The 22945-nt window shown below is 41.5% G+C and overlaps 1 protein-coding gene across 2 annotated transcripts in view; it reads right to left on the reverse strand.

Annotated features, from left to right (window-relative positions):
* The window catches only part of C2CD2 (C2 calcium dependent domain containing 2), a 39947-nt gene that overhangs the window by 7839 nt on the left and 9163 nt on the right, over nt 1–22945 (reverse strand). Inside the window, exons 3-14 of one of the 2 annotated variants that reach the window (XM_048071476.2) lie at nt 20584–20703; nt 20040–20141; nt 16262–16384; nt 15859–15979; nt 12635–12743; nt 8829–8890; nt 6586–6725; nt 6129–6300; nt 5251–5364; nt 3051–3178; nt 1939–2254; nt 147–183 (exon numbers count right to left, since the gene is read on the reverse strand). In XM_048071476.2, the coding sequence (XP_047927433.2) occupies nt 158–183; nt 1939–2254; nt 3051–3178; nt 5251–5364; nt 6129–6300; nt 6586–6725; nt 8829–8890; nt 12635–12743; nt 15859–15979; nt 16262–16384; nt 20040–20141; nt 20584–20703 (1533 nt within the window). In that variant the 3' untranslated portion in view covers nt 147–157. The remainder of the gene's footprint in view (nt 1–146; nt 184–1938; nt 2255–3050; nt 3179–5250; nt 5365–6128; nt 6301–6585; nt 6726–8828; nt 8891–12634; nt 12744–15858; nt 15980–16261; nt 16385–20039; nt 20142–20583; nt 20704–22945) is intronic. The other variant, XM_048071475.2, reaches the window with a different exon arrangement.

Here is a 22945-nt window from a genome sequence, read left to right on the forward strand (position 1 = left end):
CACAGGAAGGCCAGTTTGGAGGGAGGAAAGAAATGGATGGGAGGAGAAGAAAACAGGTGCCAAACTACATTTTGCTTCGATTTTTACAATGAGAGTACCATTGTAAAGCTACATTTTCTTTAAAAAGTAAGACAAAAATAACTTACTGTGTAGGTAATTAATTCTGGCTGGCATAGTGGTCCTCTTAAGTTTATAAAAGGGAATGGGTAAGAAACAGGAAGTCAGAAAGGTAAAGAACAAAAATATGCAAGAGTAAAAAAAAATATAGAGAAAGACAACGCTAAGTTTAAGACATTAACACCATACCCAAGGCTTTTTAAAGCAGAAGGCTGTTCTTATTGTTGCTATTCTTGTTTTTTAGAAGGGAAGGCATTTAACAAAAAACCCTTGAACTATTCAAACCTAACTCAGGAAAACATTTCTACCTCCTTTCCCTATCTCCCTCCATAAAAGCTATTCGGCTGTGACAAAGCAGAGATTCAAGATTTCCACAAAAAGATCTGTGTACAAGGAAAGGGATTTTAGACTTTTTTAGAAGTCTTTTTCAGCTGAGACAACTGTCTCAAATATTAGAGATAACTTGCCCTTTTTAGCAGTCCTACCCTGCACTGTGCAAAGCGAATCTTCAGAAGTCTGATCTCTTTGCAACGTACTGCACAGGGAAAAACAAAACTAAACACCAGTTCACAAACAAACTTCCACTTGCGTGTTTTGAATAACACGTTAAAGAAGAGTTCAGAGGTTTTGCAAAATCTCACACAGCTTTGTAAGTTTCACTAGGCTCCAAAAAAGACAAATGTTCACTTCATGCTTAGCCGCCTAACTCCACCCCAAACACACCCAAAACCTTCTAATGCCAAACTGATTGTTGCTGTGCTATTCTAAACTGTCAGATGGAAAAAAAAAAAAAAGTGCTGTGAAAAGACAAGACCTCAATGTCCTACGGGAGAACTTTGGCAAAGAGGTCTAGTATACACCTTATGTGGGGTGCATTACAATAATCTAGTACTGTGCTGAGGTTTTGTAGAAAGCCATTTCACACTATCTCAGGGTAAGGAAAGGATAGAAAATAAAGCAAAAGAGTATATTTTTGAATACGGGTGAGAAACTGCAATTTTTGCAACTTGAATGCACATCCCCTGAGGCTGGCATGCTGCCTGTTCAAGGCACAGGTGGGAGTCCACTAAGTTGCTCTTCTTTCAGACTTTTTAAAGAGCCACCTGTGTCTACCACATAGCCACAAGCCAGCACAACAGCCTAAGAGGGCGCTGGATTTATAAACTAAACACAAAGAATTCTAAGACATTTCCAAATTGCAGCTATTCAGGTACGTAAGTACATGAGCAAAATGATCTGACCCTTTATTTACTTACTTTATTCCCGTTTCTTTATAGCAAACTATGTATTAATGAAAACATAGAAAAACTTCTGGCTTAGCCATTGGTGCTGTCTGAACACATATTTTAGTGAGGGCAGGGAAGCTTGTGCTCAGAGAAGCAAGGAAGAAAGGAGGAAGAAAAGCAGCCTACCGGAAAGCAACCGCAGGACCTTGCCATTTTCACATCAGTAATGGGACTCCTAACACAGCACAAGTCCTTGTTTACAAGAACACATTTTTCACTGAGGAACTGACACTGTGGCCAGTTATCTCCCTCCCAGATACCGAGTCAGGCTTAGTGGTCTGCCTTTCAGCTTCTAAGGGTGAGCCCTTCTAGCTTCCAGATGGAGGAGAACGTCACGGAGCCTGCCATATCTCTGAGAGCCAGAGGACTGCACTCTTTATAGCTACTAGTAAGACAGCTTCCATCACCACAATTGCATAGAGTTTCAGAAGAAAAATCAGTACAGGAAGATAACCTACTGTACAGTGTTGCACAACGCTGTCAATTATTGTACAAAAAGCAGTCTTTCACTGAAGGAGAGGTAAGGCTCACATACCTTTAGACTTTTTCATGCTCCCAGTTTCTGAAACACTTAATGAGCTCCCAGATATTTCTTCGCAGGTCTGGTCTAAGAGCGTGTTGGAGTTCCACTGCTGAGTGCCGTTCTCCAAGCCCCAAGCCTTTTGGGCACTTTGCTGAGGGTCAGTATCAGGTACTGTTTCGGAAGCACCTAATGATAGCTTTTCATCAGAGGTGACTTTTGTAATTGCCTCCTCTCCAGTGGGTGCTGGATCTGCTTCTTTGCAGGAGCTGTCCATGGCTGCAGCATAGTCCATCATCAGTGCAGCTTCACTGTCCTGAGATAAAGAGGTCTGCCCAGTGAAAGAAAAAATAAATAAATAAAGAGACAACACTGACACAAGCTGCTCTGCCAGAAAAAAAACAAGCCTCCCTGCAAAAGTTCTGTTCTTCTCTCTGCTTTACACTTTCATCTGCACTGTTCAGGGATATCAGAAAGCCATTGTTTAGCTCCACTAAAGGAGAGGAACATATAGTCAAATTCTAGTAAGAATCATAGGTGACCATATTTACCTAATCACTGTCTCGTTAAAGCCAAATGGTTGGAAAAAAAAAAGACTTAAGTACATGCTTCACACCTATCACTGGCCGGCCCCACTGCAAGTAATGGGACACTTTCCTACATGCTGTAACAACGTATTAGATTGCATAGAAAATAATCTATTTTATTATTTATAATCTTATTTATTATTTAATTATTAAAAAGGTAGATATCAATGCATTTCGTCTTGTAGAAGGACTTCTTGACAGCTATATCAGATAAATACAAATCCACAAATCCAAAACACGGAGAAGGCCTCATCTTTTGTCCTCACCTAACCTGGTTTTCCCAAATTCCTAATCATCCCACTCCTGTCCAAGGACACCATACGTTTTTATTCAGGTTGTCAAATCCAAGAATGAAAAAACAACCCACTCTGCAGTAAACCCACTCATATTTGGCTCAGCTTCAAACAGTAATTGAAGCAAACAGACCTAGATCCTGCAGAGACTGCTGAATGGGAGAAAACAGAAAGCACATTCATGTAATACTCAGTGGAGCAAAGACTTTGCAGGACTAAGAATTAAACGTGTTGTTTTCTGCTCTACCTTGGACACCCCTGATATGATAATGGTGCTTTTCTTCCTAGGAGACTTCAGCTTCTGCTTTGCAGACTCGCTTAACTGTCGAATGGCTGCTTCTGCAACAGGATCAGTGCCATTCAATACCAACAGTTCTGAAAATGAAGAATTATTTCAGAAAGAAGAAAAAAAATGGGAAGTATCAGAGCTAAGAGGCAGATCTTGTTCTTAATTTAAAATTCAAAGAAATTAGCAGAAATAGTATGAACACCATGAATAACAAAATATTGTCCAATACACCACTCAGCTATTGGGTCTTGTCTTTTCCATTCTTCTCGGTCTGGTCTATGTTAGCCATTATTCTGAGAAAAGGTACAAAAGTTGCACTTACAAACCCATGCCTTGAACACACAGAAGGTTTTAGAAACCTAGGCAAAGCAGCCAATTATTTCAACACATTGCTACACTGGAGTAACTTTGGGCACAAGCAAATGTAAACTAATCAAATTCATCAAGCTTAGAAACAAACAAATCTAATAAAGCTGATGAAGCAAAAAAAAAAAAAAACAACCCATAGATTTAATTATTGGAGGTGGGCTCTTTAATAAGAGATTTAACAACAAAAGGATACAGTCAGGAATAGCATTAATTAAACTGAGTGGTGTCTTTTTGTTATTGTGACATTAAGGCACTAAAAATGATGCCTAAATAATAATACCACACTAAGTACCTCAGATACCTTTGGAATTTAACAGTAGGTGTGCACAAGTGGTATGCACACCCATGCACGCCTGCACATTCGATACAAACCCCTGCTTTTCCACCTTCATAACCACTGCAAAGCCCCCTGGAACAGCTGAGTGGTCAGGACAACATCAGAAGCACTTACTAACTCTTATTGTTGTCATTATTTAGAACTATGGCAAGGACACAGTGTCTTTTCCATAGAGCTTGTAGCTATTATGGCATTATGCTTGTAATAAATACTACCTAAGTTATTGCCATACTGAATGCTCCTTTGTATTCCTTTCATTTGCTTGGGCTCTTGAGCTAATGAGTAATTCTTCCTGTTGTGGCATATTAACATTTCACAGAAATTCCCCCAAACTCCCATAAAAAGAAAAACACTGCCCATCTCAATGTGCCCTAAGCTGCATTCACAGGTTTTCCAGTAAGTGCTTTGTATCTTTGAGATCAAAATCAGCTATGAGAGAAAACTTGGAAGTCTAAGGCTTCCCAAAATGGCTTAGTAAATACCATCCTGCTTCGTGGTATCATTGGTCTAAAGATGGGAAAGATTCAAGAGTTATTAAACCATGGTTCACACTCCTTTCCAAATTTTTGTCTTTTTGCCTGTACATCTCTATCTCTGAGCAAGACTTCTGACTGTTCCAGGAGCAGCCTAGATCATCTCCAGATTGTCCCATGCGTGCTTAAATCTGTACGAAGAAAACTGGACTCTACATCACGTGCCATTTACAGCCATACTGGACCACACCTTTCATCACTGCTGCCTACAGAGCTAAAGAATGAATGGTGACAACACAAAGGACTAAAAAATATGCTGATGATTCAGAGTTGTACCTCGAAAAGGTAAAAGGCCACAGAGTCAAAATCGAGTTGAATTCAAAGTGAATTTGTAATTAAAGGTATTGTCAATGCTACCTGATGGTTCTTCAACTATATGCCAGGTGACTTAGGAAAGTGAACAAACTGGCACGGCAAGATTACGTATTTGCATTAGCACAAAACATAACAGTGGTAGAGTTTGGAAGAGAATTCAGTGTTCCTGCTGTTCCAGTCTGCTTTACATCAAGCCAGCCTCAAGCCTTCTATTCAGAGAGGGGAATTCAGAATGGCCTTAAAGATAAGTTTTGGATGTTTTTCATTTTGTGCAGTACCCCTCATGCCTTTATAAAGGAGGGGCCTTTCATTCAGAAGTAAGAGAAAAGCCAGCCTGGCTCTTTTTTTGCAGTCACCTCCCCTCTCCAAACCACAGCTCATTGTTATTTTTTCAAAATTAGTAATTTAAATCTCCAATTAAAAACAGACTTCTATTGCAAGACTGCTATATGCCTAACCACAGTACTTGCTAATATAAACAACTCAGTGCCTGTTGAAAGGCAGTAGCCATGTGGGTTTGTTGTTATTTTAACAGGATTACATTAATCCCATGTGCAGCCTAGAGAGATGTGTTCTGATTATAAGCTTTGAAAGTTTCTGTTACCTGTATCTGAAGATGATAAAGTTTTGCTGACTGTAGCACCAGGAGAATGGGTAGCTTGAACAGATAAATCCTTTTCAATCATCTTGACCTTAACTGGAGTTTTCACAGGAGAATCTGAAGACCAAGTTTCTTGGTTATTTAAACTATTCAAGACACTTACTATGAAAATAATAAGAGTAAATTATACCAATTTAAAAGCTTGTTCAAAACATAAGTGTTTGAGAAAGCAGTTTAATAAAAATTCTCAATGCATGCTCTCTATGGTAATGTGACCCCCTAAAGACCTGTGAAGTATAGCAATTTCTTTTTAAGCATTTTCTGTAATATACTAGACAATATCCATTTAAGTAAAAGATCTGCTTTGAGAACTGAAGAGAATTCAGCTCTTTGTGAGACTTCAAACAAAGACTGTTCAGAGATTTTATTTTCATACATATCCCAGGAAGAATCGAGTCTACTCCTGAAAGGTATTCTGAAAAAAGTTTGTCAGAGGATGACAAACCAATCCTCATCACAGATTGTAATACACACCGAGGTTAGAAGGCACAGCAACAAGACTGTCACCAGCAAGCACTCAGAGCCTGACACTTTTGTCATACAGAAAAACATCCACAAAGCTCTTCTACATTACCACCCTAGCATAAAGCTTTAAAGTGTGTACTAAAAGGAGGACTAACCACTCCTCCTGTAAGAAGAAGGCTTCATGAAAATTATAAACCTGATATTGAAGAATACAAAAATGCCCCGCACCACCAACGCATCAGAGAAATCTGGACAACAGCACCTTTCCTTTCATCCCACTTCCTCCCTGCACCGAATTCTCCTGTTCCCCACATACAATCCTAACGTCAAACATAGAAAGAATTGGACCTCCTTACCTGTGCTCAGTGGAGATGATCTCCCTTCTAGTCGAGGTTTGGTTTTCACAGCAGTTACAGTAGTGACCACAGTCCCACAGGGCATCACAGTTCGATCCTTTTCTATCTTAGTGCTTGACACTGGAGAAGAAACTTGCCAGGTCTTTAACTCATTAGGTTCTATAAAGAAGAACTAGGAAGAGAAAAAATATTTCACCTTAGAGGCACAGTTAAGCAAGAAGGACATTAACATTCCTAGCTAGCGCTCCTTTCACATTCCTACTAACTTTCAATAGCCAGCTAATACTTTTGATATACACAAATACAGTGTGGCACACTACCATATAATATGAATGTGCTACTCAAACTGGGCCACACATTGCACTGCACTGTGAAGGACAGTCCAAAGCACAAGATGAGCATTCACAAGGACCTCCAGAAGTAAAAGATACACCCTAAAAACATCCCTGTGCCATACCTCTGCACTAATGGATCCCAGCCGAGGCCCCAGCTCTGGACTGCTCTCACTGGCCGTGCTGTTCAGTGCAAAGCTTTGCTGGCCAGAAGGTTGCTTCCTGAACAAATCTAGAGGTACAGTTGCCTTTGCGGACAAAGAACCTAGAAGAAATAAAATTAAAAAAAATAGGACTCATTTAAGCTGTCAGTATATTTAAGGATGAGAAGACAGGAAAGGAGGAAGAACAGCAGCTAATTAGAAGAACTGTTTCTACACCATGGGACAGGAAGGGCACTGTTCAGAGCTTTCTTTACATTTTTCAACTATTCCCCAGCCTGGCCTAATACTGAGCAACAAAGAATGGAGACATGAAACATTACCTGCTTGCCACTATTTCTGGCCATTTCCAACACTCCACCCCCCCCCCCCCAGTTTATGCAGAATGCTTAGGGGAAAAGGGGAAAATAAAACATCTAGAAATATTACTATTATGTTCTTGAACAATATTCTTAACCAGTTACTTCCATCTTTCTTTTCAGAGAACACCTCCTTGGGTTCCTAGTAAATTGGTGTATCATTAAGAATATTCTGTCTTAATTTGATCTTAATTTGATCTTCAGTGCCAGCTGAGCAGTTCTCTAGTTCCTCCCCTTACTTTGTTACCTACATTAGACTGGAGCAAACCATTACCAAAATTACTGCAGGATTTCAGGGATGAAATCATAGTTTTAAGCAAAATCCAAGGGCACATAGAGATCTATGTTACATTCCCATCGCCCACTCTCATGACTCTACTCTGAGTTTTCCATTTAAATTTGCACAACAGCTAAGGCAGTGGTGGAGCCAGGGGAGAAGAAAGACAGTTGCCAGTGTAATCAACTGGGACTTTTTTGTTTTAAAACCAGGTTGAAACACTCTTAGTAGGAGGTGGAATGCTACTGGTATTGTCTGAAAGACCCATTACAAAAGATGCTTGAGGACTAGACTTTATGTAAGAAACAATATATATTTGCTGATTACATAGATCTCATCTCTCTCTCTCTCTTTTTAAATAAAAATCAGCATCCCCATCAGAGAAATTTAAATAATTTGCCTACATTTGACTTCCCATCCTTCGACAAATAATCATTTGTTGCCTGTTTGTTTTATACCTGAAACCTGGCATAAGAAGGAAAGGGCAAATGGATTCAAGAGGTGAAATAAAGTTACTACTCCTAGCTAAAGTAGAACTGTATCAGCAAAAGGACAAGCAGTACCTATGAGAAGAATTTATGAACTTGTGGCATCAATTCAACAAAGCTCAGGTAAGCAAAGTATTTTTGGAGCAACTTTACAAAGCTCATGCAAACAGCTCAACACACTCCCTGGTCTCAAAACCTACTCATCCCTCATCCCCAGCACTTGTAAGGCAATACTTCTCCAAATAAACACAATGCAATAGTTCAGTGGTGAGTTTTTCTTTGCCACTGAAGGCTACTTGCAAACTGTAACAACAGAATCAAAAATATTTCATTCTGTAAATTTTATATTTAATCCAATGCAACCAGAATTACTGTGCTTTATACGTGGTAATTGCTAGGCAGCCTTCTGGGCTTGAAAAGGAAGGATATAGGATGAAAAACAATTACCCTTCAGTAAGAGAAAGACAGGGAAAGATTAACTTGAAACCAAAATTACTCACAGAAAATCTGTCAAAATTTTAGAAGGGCAAAAAATTAGGATTACCAACAGCTGTTGGCAGCCTAGAAACAAAGGCTGATTCAAGGTTCCTTTGTAACCTTAAATCTGTCCTGAGGAGGAGAGTTACTTTTTAACACTGCATTTCTCTTCTGTCCAGGCTTACTGGTGGAAGTAACAAAGTACCTTGACAGCGGCTGACCCAGATGGATCTGCCTACCCAAGAACTCTGCAGTTTTCCATGGATTTCAACTCTGGGACCTAAATTTGAGGACAGGCTTACCGAGTTTTAAAACATAAACTTAACTTATACATTTTCCCCTGTTTTGTATAAACTTGGCTGGCTCTTTTCAGCTGATCTCCCTGTTGCTGTTGTTTTCCCCTCAAGGGCTCTCTAGAGACGTTAGATAAGGTACAGCTGATGGGGCAATCGGGACAAGTCAGCAGAAGACACCTGAACTTCAACACAGGTTCACAAATCAAACACTTTCTTATACGGCTATACAGCCAGGTAGAACTAAAGGAGGACTCATGTCAACACGTAGCAATGAGGTGATCATGCAAAACACTTCAGTTTTAATACTTACTATCCAACTTTCCATCTTCTACTATTTGCAGTTGCAATGTTTTTGATTTGGCACTTAGTTCACTGCAAAATAAATGAAACTATGTTAGGTTTTTGTATGCAAAAGATTCTCCTTCCCACATAGATTTTCCGTCTCGTTCTGGTCCCCAACTCCTTGCCCCACACCAAGCACGACCCCACACGGTCAACCCACCAGGGCGCTGGGCAGGCTGTGTGCATGGCTTCTTTCTGACCTCAGTAAGAATGACTAAAGGAATCTCAGCCAGAAAAACAGGGTTTGGTTCCCTACAGCATCGTTCAGAAGTTCAACTGCCTAAACTGTCACAGGCTTTTCTTCTCCCCCGGCAGTTTACGCACACTGCCTTTCAGGCTGATAGTCAGTCCCTAGTTCAACTGCTGTGCAGCAGCACTAAGAAACCATTTTTTTCCTGGCAGGTTCAGAAGTGAGCATTTCTGAAATGTTTAAGTTAAGATGCTGGAATAGGTCCAACCAACTGCCTATTCAAAGCTGTGCATTATCTTGTACAAGCAGGAAAGCATCGTGCAAAGCAGGAGAGAAGCAAGGAAATAGTCACGGGCTCAAGTGAGAGGAGTCAGTATGACTTCCAAAATAAGACTCAAGGATGTTGCAAGATAAGAAGAAATAGTTTCTCTGTGACAGAACTAATGTGTACTATTAGCAGAATTACTGACATTTGTAGAACTCTGTAAGATGTACTAGACAAGAGATAAAAAAAACAAAAAAATCTTTCCTCCAGTGAGACAGTGAAGTGAACTGGGTAGCTACTGAGGAATCTTGCAGTAAAACTTGATTTTATGCCCATCTCTGCAAATGTTCTGCCAAAAAGCTCGAGGGAACACATGCATGTATTTTATTTTTCCATGTCTCCACTTCAGGCTGGCATGATCTTGGTTGCAGATACTGCACCTCCATCAGATGCTCTGGGACATAACCTATGCAGCAGGCTTTAACCTTCTCCCTGCCTCTACCATCCCCTCCTGCACCTACAAAACTTGAAAAGAACAACCTTGAGGCTACCTGTTGCTGCTCTTCTCACAAATCTAAATCAAGGCCTGACATGGTGGTCAGTACACTGGTCTTCAGGCTAGTAGGTATTTTTGTTTCTGAATTAATAAAGTCAGGGGGGAATGAATATGAAAGAAAGTATACAGTCAAGTCCTGATCACTTATCTTTAAAAGTCCCCAAGCTTACCTCATGCCCCTCTGAAAAATAGCAAACATTGTGGAAAACCCAGCATTATCCCTAGCATCAAGGCCAAATTCCAGTCAACTTAATCACATCCTGCCTGCCCTCCCTCTGCACTTTCAGTTGGGAAGGTCATTATTCTTATAAACTTCCTGTCTGAAAGCACTGGGCGTGTGTCTGTTCTACAACACTGAGCACATGCTGCTCCACCAACAGATGGCTGAAGTGATTCACAAACCTAGGGGGTGAAGCGCTTTGAGATACTCCAGAAAAGAAAGCTGCTACAGAAGTGCATTGTTTCTCCTACTGTGGAGAAGAAGTTGCATCACATTAATCCTTAAGCTGTGACAGGAACACAGCAGGCTGTCACGGAAGAACGCAGCCTGCTCTGGCTTTCCACAAAAGCTGTAGATCCTCCTAACTGAAATCAGACTCTGTAAGACATGAAGTTATTGAACTGTACGGTCTTAAGGAACAGAACTTCCTAGCTGGTTCTCCACTTGCCAGCAGGAGGAGACACAGTGCATATTTCTCCGCCAAGCCACAGAGAAAGACAGGACTTCTCAGTGCTGTTCTACAACATCCATTCTAATTTGCTGACCTCAGTGACTGCTTATCATCTGAACCTCTGCACACATTCAGAGGAGTCCAGTGTTCTCAAAGTCCTGTACAGCTTCTGACAACCAGTCCCAGCGCCTTCCTTTATATCAAGCAACCCGTGTTGCTTTTCCCTACAACACTCCTGTTTTTGCAGAGCACGCTCCCCTAAAGTACACGGGCACAGTCCAGCAGACTGCAAGGGGGAGGCAGGAAAAGATCTGTGCACTGCACACTCACTCCCCCTTGAAGTTGAGGAGATACACACAGAAGTGCACACCTCTCCTCAAGGCAGGCAACACTCAGCACTGACAGGCACAGGTCTGAATGCTCACTCCGATCCTTGCAAGGAGAGCTTCTGCTTTACAAGAGAAAGAATGAGTATGGGGAATGCCACACTGCGACTGGACAGTGAAGAAAAATGTCACAGAAAAACAGATGGACTTGTTCTTGAGGATCACCAGCAGTGCATGCTTGCAGCCCAGAAGGTCAACTGCACCCTGGGCTGCATCAACAAAGGAGTGGCCAGCGGGTGGAGGGAGGTGACTGCCCTCTGCTCTGCCCTTGGGAGGCCCCACCTGGAGTGCTGCAACCAGGTCTGGGGCCCCCAGCCCAAGAAGGATGTGGGGCTGTTAGAACAGGTCCAGAGGAGGGCCATGAATATGATCAAGGGGCTGGAGCATCTCTCCTACAAAGAAAGGCTGAGAGAGCTGGGGATGTTCAGCCTCAAGAAGAGAAGGCTCCGGGGAGACCTCACTGCAGCTTTTCAGTATTTAAAGGGGGCTTATAAAAAAAGATTAAGAGCAACTTTTTGCTCAATCAGATAATGACAGGACAAGAAGGAATGGTATTAAACTAGAAGAGAGGAGATGTAGATCAGAAGTTAGGAGGAAATTCTTCATTCAGAGGGTGGTGAGGCACTGGCACAGGTTGCCCAGAGAAGTTGTGGATGCCCCAACCCTGGAGGCGTTTAAGACCAGGTTAGATGAGGCCCTGGGCAACCTGATCTAGTGGGTGGCATCCCTGCCCATGGGTTGGAACTGGATGATCTTTAACATTCCCTTCCAACCCAAGGCATTCTGTGATTCTATAATCTTAAAGGTCTTTTCCATCCTAGATGATTCTATGAATGGAACTGAAGTAGGAGAGGAAAGCTACATAAAGAACCACGGACACTCCACTATGTACCAAGTGCCTCTCACGTTAATAAACCAGTAGAAGGAAAAAAAAAGCAGCACCTGTAGTATGTTGCATGGCAGCACTGCTACCCGTTTCCCTGGGAAGCTGCTTCCGCCTGTGTACGTGTCTAAATCCACTAGAGAAACACACCTGTAACTTACTGCCCATCTGTGGCTCTCCCTTTCCCTCCTCATACAATACAGAAGCTACCAGATATTTTCTGCTCTGCTACCAGAAAGCGGAAATTAAAACAGTTTTAGAACTGCTCAGTTTTGACCCTATTTACAGAAGCTGCATAAATCACACAATACTGTGCAGGCTGCCACAAATTCCCATTTATGTTCTACACAAAAAAATAATCTAGTTAGTTACTATCTAGTTTTACACTCTGCTTTGTATAATAGCCATAATTCTTTTAGACAGTCAACCTGTCTGCACATTTACATTTGCCAGTCGGGGGAGAGGGAAGGGAGAGACATCAGATTTCCTCAGATGCAGTTTTCAAGGTAAAGTGACTTAAAAACCTTGCTAACATTTTTTTTTTTTTTGACACTGAATTGGAGTACAGGGTGATTTATTTTGCCTCTTATTGCTGTCATTAACTACAGTCAGATATCGGCCAGGGAGATCTAGAGACCTATTTGATCTCATATCTACGCAGAGGGTAATTAGATATCCTGAGGTCCCTACCAGCTCCAGATTTTTCCGAGGCCACCTGACAGGACATATTTCAAAACATTGTTCTTCCCTCAAAAGCTCACATAGTGCCAGTAAAAAAAAAGATGTTTTACTATGAAATGTTCTCCATAGGTGAGTTACTCACAAGACAAACTCTTCCTTCCAAAAGGGATTTGCAGCATTTTTGGCTACAGAGCTGGAAAACTTCTGCATAGGGTCATTCAACTGAACTATACACACAAGGTTTGTGCTGCCTGTAGGGGAAAAAAAAAAAAAAGTTATTAATCTTCCATCACCAGGAGGTACACTTACTCAAAAGAAAGTGGAGAATCCTGTTCCTTATATATTGCACTTGTGAATAGACCATTTGGAAACACTTCCTCACCCACTCACAGAATAAATTTCTCCCCATACTCTGTTTGTACACCATCTGCAGTAATGGCACTGGTCGAGACCAGGTCATCATTGTCCTATACGCTCTTCTATACAGTGTGAAACATGGTGACCCAATTTAAATTCTGTCATGAAGCAAGGAAGTGCAGGCACAAAAAGATTAAAAAAAAAAAAAAAGGATGTGGATGCAGAGTGAATAACAAGGAGGTGGTGGTGTGGGTGGGGAAGTAAAGTTGCTTTGAGCTGCTCTACAAAAACAGATCAAAGTTCCTACTGGCCAGAGTCACACGGTTTCTTTGGACACCAAAGAAACTTTCTTCTGCTAGCAAGGGAACGATCACAGTCGTGTTAATTAACGATGGCTTTATGGACTGCAGTTTCTAACAAGTTCATGGCATTTTAGAGTACTGGTGCAGAGTTACTACACCTTGATCTTGGAATTCGCTCCAGTGACTAACTGGTGTATCAGAGTAGTTTTTTCTACTTGCTACTCCAAGTGCAAATAATTTGCTCAACACGTCACTCTTAAAACAATCTCTTCTGTTTGGCTTCCACAGCCTTAGAAATCATTTTGGTCTTGGGGTTCCCCAATAGCAAGTGCAGCAGCAAAAAGCTCAGTAATGACTGTGCAAAGCAAACAGAAGATACGTTGCCTCCAGCTCTCTGGAAGAACCCAGGTCTACATTCATCACCACCAACTATCAGTTGTCCACTGGTGGTGTACCTGGGCTGTGGAGAAGCAGCTCGGGCCTGACAAGGTTATCAGAGGAGACAAAGCACTACGTACACGCAGCTTATTTGGGATCCAAGCTAACCCCGAAGTAAGTAGTTTAGCTGCTTTCCCAATGCGCTGAGCCTGAGTTAATGAACCCAGGGCGGTTTTCTGTTATAGCAGCCATATGTCCCTGCAGGCTGCTCATGCTGCCCGCAGAGCTGAGCAGCCTGGTGCAGAAAAGCACATACAGCTCTGCCTGCAATTGCACTGGAGCCACCCAGGGACTGACACTGCAGCGGGGTATTTCAACAGCTCCGCCCTGCGCTCTCTGTTGTTCACAGCTAACGATTTTTTTCTTCCTTAACAGGAGAAATCGTTTCTACCCTTGATGATGCACTGTGGGCCATATAGCACCAATCTAGGACAGCGTTTGATTACATGCACAAGTTAAGGAGACAAAACCAGGCACAGCCCATAAGCAGAGGCCAGTTCTGCTGCTGGTTACTCACTGGCTGAACTCACATATCCATAGGAAAGCCACAAGATCCTATAAACCTTGCTGGCAACCCATGTTTGAGCTTAATGGTTGGGATGGACAAACCCTCCTCTCCCCTCCCCAACCCAGTATGTATCTGTGGTGGTGTGCATGCTTTTAGGGAGTCTCAGAGTTGCAACAGGATGGTTAACTATTGTTGCAAGACAAGGCCAGGAAGAGGGAAGGGAACAATAACTAAAAGGCAGCAAGCGATGTCCAGAAGCCAGCATCTACCCAGCTGTGCAGTATTTTCACCGGATTTAAAGTGACCAGCTAAACCCCACTGTGAAACTTTATTTCTCAGTTCCAAAGCATCTGAGCTCCAAGAGTTGCTAGAGAACCACCAAAATTTCCTCCATCTCCTGTTAGAAGAGCAAATGCTAATTTTTGGATCTCAGTATCTAGGTTCCCAAATAAGAGTGCATTAATTGTCCCCTCTTCCTCTCCTTTTCAAGGAGGGGGCAGCGAGCCTTCCCACAGCAATGAACCCTTTGCAGCCTGTGCTCTGTGCTAATAAAGGCATCTCATCTCATGACTTTCTAACAGCAGCCAAAATGATCAGCTCTACTGAAACGCTTAGCTTGCACTACAAAACTGTAGAGTAACAATGAATTCTAAATGAGTTTTCCTGCTGCAATCTACAGTTTCCAGCACAGCTTTATTTATAGAGGACATTTCACTGCAAAGAGTTCCAGAACCGATATATATATATATGTATTTAAAAAAAAAAAAAAAAAAAACAGCCTGCAGAAAGTTTTAGAGGAATCGCTTTCAACCAGGATGAGCAAAGCAGCATTATGCAACAGTCTGGGGCAGAAACTTACTACATCTAACTGAAAGGAGTAAAGCAAGCAGGATATATTTATCCAAAATTAGTACCTTGCCCAATTTAGAAGCCACAAGCTTCCATTAAAAAGATTGTTACGGAATTGTTAGCGACCATAAATCATAGGGCTTCATATCTGCATTTCCTCTGACAAAATCCCAAATATGCTCACTCATGCCTCAAGCAGTGATGGAAGCATGCTTGTACTTGAAGTAGTTTGAATACTTGTTAGACAGGCTCAGTGCTTTTTTCTTAAATCAGCAGTGCAAATTCACCAGGCAGTGATCTCTTTTTGGCTTCATTCTCCACCTGCAAGAGGTACCCCCCACCCCTCCCCACAGAGGTACTTCATTGGGAAAAAAAAAAAACATACAAAAACACCACCAACAAAAAACCACTCTCTTTTGAGGAAAGCATGCATAAAAGAGGAGAGTTTTACATAAATCAGTAAATTGCTCAAAAGTAAAGAAAAGCAGATGTAAAAATAAGGTAATATTGAACCAAACCAATGCCACTGCTAAGAGTTAGTGAAGAGTTGGTTTTGAGCCCTCCCCTACTACCCTGTACACACACTAAGTGTGTTTATTTAGAAATAAAAAGTAAACTCCAGAAAATAAACAACCAGCTCTGCAAATATGCTCATTTAAATTTGTTTTCAAACATGATGAATTTGTTTACACGAAGATCAAGGTGTCTAAATAATCAGCTAAACTGAAACACGGTTTTGTACAAGCATGACTAAGCCCGTTTCTCGGAGCACAGCAATTTCTTACATCTTATTTTGAGCCAAGCTTGTAAACTAGAACTTTCAAATGATTTCATCTGGAAGAAAACAAACACACAAATAAACAAAACAAACACCCTACTTAAAAATGAGCAGCATCCTCTGGGCTATGTTACCTGCAGCACTGTGATCAGCTAGGTTTACCGCGATGTTCTTTACCAGCAGTTTCAATTCATGAGCCCTTGGAGGTTTAGGCGGACTAGTGCCCTGAGGGAGAGCGCTCGTGTTCTGTACATTCTGTGAAAAGAAAGCAAAAGAAGAGGGATTGTGCTTTCAGCTTCTGTCACATTAATATAGGGAATTAGACGTGATGTGGTGTAACATCTACAAGTAGCCACATGGGAGCCATAATCACAAAGCCTTCACTGCCAAAGGCTATGTTGTTTTAAAGCAAGCATCGCAGTTGTTTCTGATCACTGAGTGGTGTTAAACTTACTTGTTTTTGGGTCATGAATAGGTAAATAAAAGCACTACGCAGAAAGAGACTTCTCAAAAGGTTCAGGTAGGAATAGGACTTACCTGAATCTCCTTTATGTCTGTAGGCCTTGTACTCAACACTACAGATGGAGAAACTGAGCTAAAGAGGTTCTTCAAAACATCTCTGAGCATTTCAGATATTGCACATGTCCCTGCTCCCTGTCCCTAAGGGGAAACAAACAATCATGCTGTTCAAAACTCAGAAGAATACAAGTTAAGGCAAAAAAAAAAAAAAAATCATTTGACACATCTAAACCACCAAAAGTAGTGAGAATTATCTTCATCAGAGAGAGATATGGTTTCTGTTGCCAATAACTAAATGTACCAGGAGATCATGCAAATAAATAGTTCAACTTCTACACTAAGCATTAAAGAAAAACTAGAAATGTACCCTAACAAAGCCACACTCTGTTCTGAGAGTTAAGAAGGCAGAGCTATTAGCCACAAAAACAGAAGTTGCATTGACAGTCTGTATCTTATGATGCTGCTTTAAAGTTTCTGTACTGCTTTGCACTCTGCTAGGAAAGCAGATCAGGCCACGGGATAAGCAGATAGGCGCTGTGCCACTGATTTAATGGGAGTTAGGCCAGCTTGCAACAGATGAGAACGTGCTAATCCTGGGCCGCACTGAGAAGTTATTTTAGCATCTCTTGCAGGTCTTTAACTTTGCTGAAAAAAAGCACGCTGTATGGACTGGCAGTCATGGCACTCCATGGGACTGACTCATATGTTTGCCTACTCAAAAACCTCATGGCCACCTGCATTTAACACCACCTGCTTCCACACTTCCTCTCTGAAGCACCAGAACACGTCACAAATTTTGCTTACACATGTGGCTTCACTGGAATAATTGTAAGGTGTCTGAAGACAGTGAACCATCCCTCCTCCCCCTGTGCCCACAGAGAAGCCTGCTTCCAGTGTCACGCTACTCAGAAGCTTTCTTCTGCTCAGTTATCTACAAGGGAGCAAATCTTCAAATGAAGCTGTCACATAAAGGGCAGTTTGATGCTCCCTCTGCTCTGAAGGCAGCCCATCTCCACGAGGTTTGTCTTCTAAAGATAAAGGTTGAAGTTGAAGACAAAGATCTGAGGACTCATCCGTCTCTTCTTACATGGTACCACATTGAGAGACTGTGTTACAGCAAAGCAAGGCTTTAAAAGAAAGGGAACCACCTTACAGCTGCGGATACAGAATAGATGGGCAATGCAATAAGTATACAAAGCAGAAAAAAAAAAAAGGTACCCTTCCACATGCTGCTGGCAGATGGGAGCACACCTAAAGCAAGCATGCCACGACCGATTCACAGCAAGCAGCACCAACAAAGCAGGCCCAGCTTTGTCAAGTGATGGTCTGTCACTAAAACCCTCAGTCCTTTTTTAAAAGTAGGAAAACACACACATGGAGTTACTCCTGATCTCCTGAAGGGATGCTTGCAGCTTATACAACAGGTCAAACCAATCGGGAGTAACACCCCTTTCCCAATTATCCAAGTGTTACAGAAACATCCAGGGCGTTTCATAAAAATCCCAGGAACGTTGCGTACAGAAATCCTGTTTCATCACCTCCTTACATACCCACCCCCTGATGACATGCAGCTACTGTTCAAAACCCGCAAGAGCATCAGCTAATTCCTCAGCAGCTTTGCCTTGCTCACGCTGTAGTACCCAAAAAAACTGACAAAGAAAGAGGCAGCAGCGCACTCCTGCAGATGCAGATAATACTTTTAAAAATATGAAGGAAGTAAATCAGGCTGATGAAAGTCTCAGTTTCATTAATTTTTATTTTTCAGGATATTTCAATAAGCAGATAAACTGCTGGTTGTTTTCACTGTTTTGGAGGTGATTTGCCACCCCTACCCTTACCTACACATTGTTCGATGAAGAATATTGTCAAGTAGTAAAATTCCAGCCAATTCTCACTTTGCCACCAACCTAACCTGGTATTTGTTATTTAATAATAACAGCAACAACTGTCATTGGATTTCCACTAGTAGATTTTTTTTTTTTTTTTAACTCCATAGTTATTTGCAAGACAATTTGGTTAAAGAGCTTCCTTTCCAGCCAACCTTTTTTTTCTTAGTCATCCTTATTTGGAAAGTGATGCTCTATCGCACCACACTCCACAAAGTCACAGTGACTTAACTGCCAAGCAAAAAGGTTCAAGACTACACGTTTTACTGTGGGATTGACACAGGCCAGGGGCTGACAGTGAGCTGCTGTGGCTAGCTCAAGGCCAGGCAGCAAACAAGGTCAAGGTAGCAGAACCAGGTGCAACCCAAGCCCTGCAAGTCAGCCAGATTGCACCAAAGGTAGCTCAGGCTCATCCAGCTTTTATCAGCAGAAAATAGGTTGTTATATCCATCCACCTGTTTGACGGATGACAGAACCATTGTGCAGATAATAGTCAGCAATTACAGATCTTTATTTGTACACAAAATACCTCTTCCGAAAGAAGAAAAAACAAGACAAAGGCCAACATTAAAGTTTAAGAGCTGAAGGCACTTCCGAGGGGTAGATTGCTCTTTGTTATATACATTAAATAGCTGTTTGTTGCCTCCCCATCTCCACAAATGCTAACAGAAACTTCAAAAGGGAAAAAAGCCCTTAAGTAGTAAGAACTTAACAGGCTCATTAAAAAAAAACACAAGCAAAGCACGCTGCAACCGCTTTGTTACTCTGGACTTAGGCACCTCTCCAAAAGCAGGTTTTGAAGTCCAGTGAAGGTCAGTGACAGTGCCAAAGTCATTCGCACGTGTTAAGTACTTAATGCTTGTTCAAAAAGTGATCATTTACACTGCTAGATGCACAGTAAATCCCCATTAAAACACACTTCAAAAGACTTGCTTCTCTTTAGTTATGAGCTTAACATTCTTGTGTACAAAAGCTATGGTAATAAATTATGATTCTAGGTCATTTAGTACAGGTCTTCAGAAGCAGCTCTGCTATACACTAGCCTTAATCTTTAGCAAGGCCCTCAATCAGAAAACCAAGCTCCTAATACACAAGCAACCACACACCCACTGTTGTAGGAAAGGTGTAAGAGTCACCATGTTTGTGACCTCCGCCAAATTATGAAGATTCAAAGGCAGAAAAAACTCTTTCAGGATATGTGTCAAAAAACCAGAATTTATATACTAAGATAAGGTGCAATTCAGAAAGCCTCAAGATATTTCTACATAACCCATCATTTCCTTAAAAATTTGTATTTTTTCACAGTGGTATCTGAACCAGGGTTACCAGATTCTAAAACTAATTAAGTTAAGGAAGAGGGCAATTTAGTAATTACATTGATGGGAACATCATTACATTTTTTTCATTATTTTACAAGTGCTCTTAAAGAAGGCATTTAGTAACAGACATTTTTCACACCTTTGAATTTGGCTGAAAAATGTTTGCCAGGTCACTTGTCTGTCAAATGCAGGTTTATCTTTAATGCTTCAGTGATCCTGAGAGACGCTCTCAGATTTCAGAGATGCGGGGGTTTTGATGGATGAGCCATGGCAAGTTTCACTGAAGCAGTTTAAGAAACCATTGTCAATAGATAACTGCCCCATTCTTCTGCTGAATGCGGCCAGCAGAAAGTAACAGGCACTTTTACTTCTGTTGTTCCAGCCTCACCTGATACCTTAGCTCTAGCCACTATTACTGATACCCTAAAGCACTGGAGGGTTGGAGACCCATCTTTTCTGCCTCCTTGAACAGGGGGACAGAGTGACTACCTGGGGCAACAGCAGCAAGATTTGGCAGAGCTTGTCTATGGCCCCTCCACATCCGAAGTGCACCTTTGCATTTGTTGCAACAAATAAAACTTACTGACTGACCTCCTGCCCTGTTGGCTGGATTTCAAAGTTGGTTTCGTTGGTATTAATGAGGACCCACTCAACTTTGACATCATCTCCTTTGTCTTTCACGTAGAGCTGAAGCTGTGGATAGGAAAGAAGTTATTGAAGAGTGTTCTGGTGACCTTTAAAGAAATTTTAAGTCAAGCTCCATACTGATGCTCACCAAAGGAAGAATACCTGTTGCTGAGTCAGCATATGCCCAAGTGACAGTCTAAGAAACCAAAAGTTACTTGAGAGCATATGCCAGTTAAAAAGGGTATTTTTGTTCTAAACATCTGAACCATCTATCCAAAGATTTATTTATCCAGTTGTCCTAAAGAAGAGGCTTAATTCATGAATTTATATCTCGCCCCAGATAGAACTGTAATATTATTAAATGTTTTACTGGAGTTAAGATGAGCTTGCATGCATTTTTCAACTGGGAGGTGAAAACCTGATACCATCTTTCAGATCTTTCAGCTGAGCTGGGGGATGAGATGTAACAAAAGAAAGAAAAAAAAGAGAATAACACTTAATGCTTTACCTGCAAGTAAAGTGGAGACAGTTTCACACTGTACGACTGGCTTTCTGCAGCTTCAGGTGAAATATGTGAGACGCTGAAAACAAACGTAATGGAATCTCCCACGACATTACAAGAAACCACCTAAAGAAATTAAAGGGGGGGAAGAGGCAAAGGAAGAGAAAAATGATTTAGTCTCCAGAAGAATGTTTGGTGAAAGCAAGAAAGGAACTAATAAAATGAAGGACTTCAGGCTACCAGAATTATGCTACATTCTGCAGCTGGAAGATTTCCAGGCAATTTCATTAATATCTCTACCTCCTTCTATGCATTCAGTTCTAAACCCTGCAGTTCAAACATACGCTTCTGGATGAATACCCGACAATTCTGGTGTTTTCCAAAATTTCTTTTGTGTTGTTATATAACACAAGATAACTCCTTACCTGACGAAGACTCCTTGTGTTTCACAGACCTATACATTAGAATCTCTAAGATCTAAATTTTGTACCGTGGATACAAACAAGTTTGTTCTCCTTCCTTTCCTGCCCCGAACCAAGTACCCTATCATAGGATGGCTGTTTTCACTAAACATTCAACTCATTAAAATGAACTGGGCAAGATTTATTTTAGTGTTATCCTACAAATGTGAAACTTTGGCATAATGCTGCTGCTGAGAGGATTTTGATTAATTCCACCACTGGGGTGGTGATGAGCAGAAGCCTTTAAAAGTTTGAGTCTTTGACCAAACCAAGAAAGGCACTGAACTTCAGTGGTGAAGCTAGATGTCTGGGACAAGGTTGTATGCCATACACTTACTTAAGTACACACCTTGACTTTTATAAGCAGTAATTTAACCTGTTATCACAGTGAGTTTACAAACACAAAACTTTTTTTTTTTTTCCCCTCTGCAAAGTAATTGAGGTTGTGAGCTGGTGCTCAAAGTCCCACGAAGGTGCAGAAAGCACCTGGCAGCAGAGGAAAGCCCCAGGTGCAGAAGTCAAAAGTCATGCATTAAGCCGGGGAGAGAAGTTTGCTTTGCAAACTTGCAACCTCTGCTGGTTGAAGACAGCTGCTCATCACTGGTCCTCTGTGGTTACTGTCCCAACAGCTCCACCTCTGGAAAGGTGAGTTAAACGCTCCTTGGATCGATTCAGGCCAAGTTAACCAGGTTAATGCGATGCACAAATCATTTGCTGCAAGATTTGTTTGAGGGAAACTCTGCACATACGTTAGTAAATTATGTTTGTGCACTTACTGCTTCACTTACAAGCACTGAAACTAAAGCTGAAGGTTTAAAATGAATCACGTACCCTCTGGAAGATTCTTATCAGTCTCTCCTTAAATACACAGCCCATTTCCCAGGGCTCTATCGGATATGTTGTAAGAAGCACCAGAGCACCATCAAGGGCTTCTGAGCACATCCATTAAGGGAGAAATTACAAAGGAGCAGGGGGAGGGAGTGGACAGGACAAATAACTATCACAACCACACCCATGAGCATCAAGATTTGCCTTTTCAGGTTTATCTTGTGCAAACTCTAGTTGGGAAGTGGGAAAAATATTCTTCCCTCGCCTCTCCTCTTCCCCAAAACCTAAATTCCCTCAAAGCTGATTTGTGTCCCTTAATCCCATATAATCACCATAAGCAGCCACAATTAGGACATAACAGAAAAGAGTTTTAAGCATTTCTTATAGCTAACAAGACCAAAACCCCTAACTGCTCATTTTACTTGTAGTTGAGTCAAAACACAGAATCACTCAATTCATTCACAATGAGGATGGAGTGGCATGGTTTTTCCTTAAAGATGACAAAAACTGACAGGTCCTTCCCTCTTTTTGGAGCGCAGAGGAGAGAAAAAGGACAGGTCTGATGCAAATACTGCTGACACTTGCATATCCTAAGCACGGTGGTTTACCACCCGTACACATCTGACCCACACATGCATGGGAAGTTCAGTGCATTCAGAACAAGTTGGACCTGCTGCACATGTGGTGCAGAGCCATTCAACTGGAACATTTAAGAGACAGAGTTACCAGGTACACAGCTGATTACTGCTTTAAAAACAAAACCAAATGAAAGTGTGGTAGAAGAGTTCGTAGATACGTTCGTGTGCTACTTCTTTTGTTTTTACTATTAAGATAGGAACATGCTGCAGGTGGTGGAACTTCTACTTTTCTTTCTCTACCCTGTTGAGATATGCCAAATCCATCTGCTGATACTTGTACCAGAAGTTTAGGAGCACATACTGCTGGTGTTTGGGCTTTTGGTTTCCTTGATTCATTTCTTTTCTGCCAAAGTCACCCAGCAAATACTCCCTTTCTCTCCTCATTTTTAAGAAAGAAACTGTGGTCTTCAGGCACAGGAGTCTGAGTCCAATCACAAAAAC

Source organism: Anser cygnoides, chromosome 1 (assembly GCF_040182565.1).
Source record: "Anser cygnoides isolate HZ-2024a breed goose chromosome 1, Taihu_goose_T2T_genome, whole genome shotgun sequence".
NCBI lineage: Eukaryota > Metazoa > Chordata > Aves > Anseriformes > Anatidae > Anser > Anser cygnoides.